The 394-nt window shown below is 61.4% G+C and overlaps 1 protein-coding gene across 1 annotated transcript in view; it reads right to left on the bottom strand.

The window, feature by feature from the left end:
* Positions 1–277: 277 nt before the first annotated feature.
* The window catches only part of EMH_0062720 (uncharacterized protein), a gene marked incomplete at both ends in the record, with an annotated part of 3,830 nt that continues 3,713 nt past the window's right edge, over positions 278–394 (bottom strand). Inside the window, one exon of the mRNA XM_013498063.1 lies at positions 278–394. Within this exon, the coding sequence (XP_013353517.1) occupies positions 278–394 (117 nt within the window).

Below are 394 nucleotides of genomic sequence, written 5' to 3'. Positions count from 1 at the left end.
TTGCTGCTGCTGCTGCTGCTGCTGTTGCTGCTGCTGCTGCTGCTGCTGCTGCTGTGGCTCCTCCTCCAATACAACTGCAGGAGACGACGGCGTCTCGATAGGGGAGTCAGCAGCAGCAGCAGCAGCAGCAGCAGCAGCAGCAGCATCTTGCGCTTCACCGAGTTTGCTGCTGGCTTCCTGCTGCTGCTCCTGCTGGTGGGTGTCGTCAGCGAGGCAGCAAGATAACTGCAGCACAAGCAGCAGCAGCAGCAGCAGCAGCAGCATGGGGCTTACAGCACTACCGGCGCGCAGCAGCAGCGAAAAAGACTGCCAATCCACCAGCAGCAGCACCAGCAATCACAGCAGCAGATGCAGCAGCAGCAGCAGCAGTCGCAGCAGCTGCAGCATGCGGAGC

The sequence above is a fragment of the Eimeria mitis genome, genomic scaffold, assembly GCF_000499745.2.
Source record: "Eimeria mitis Houghton genomic scaffold, Emh_scaff3152, whole genome shotgun sequence".
Classification (NCBI taxonomy): domain Eukaryota; phylum Apicomplexa; class Conoidasida; order Eucoccidiorida; family Eimeriidae; genus Eimeria; species Eimeria mitis.
The sequence above is the reverse complement of the archived record's forward strand: the minus strand, read 5'-3'. Positions and strand labels throughout refer to the sequence as shown.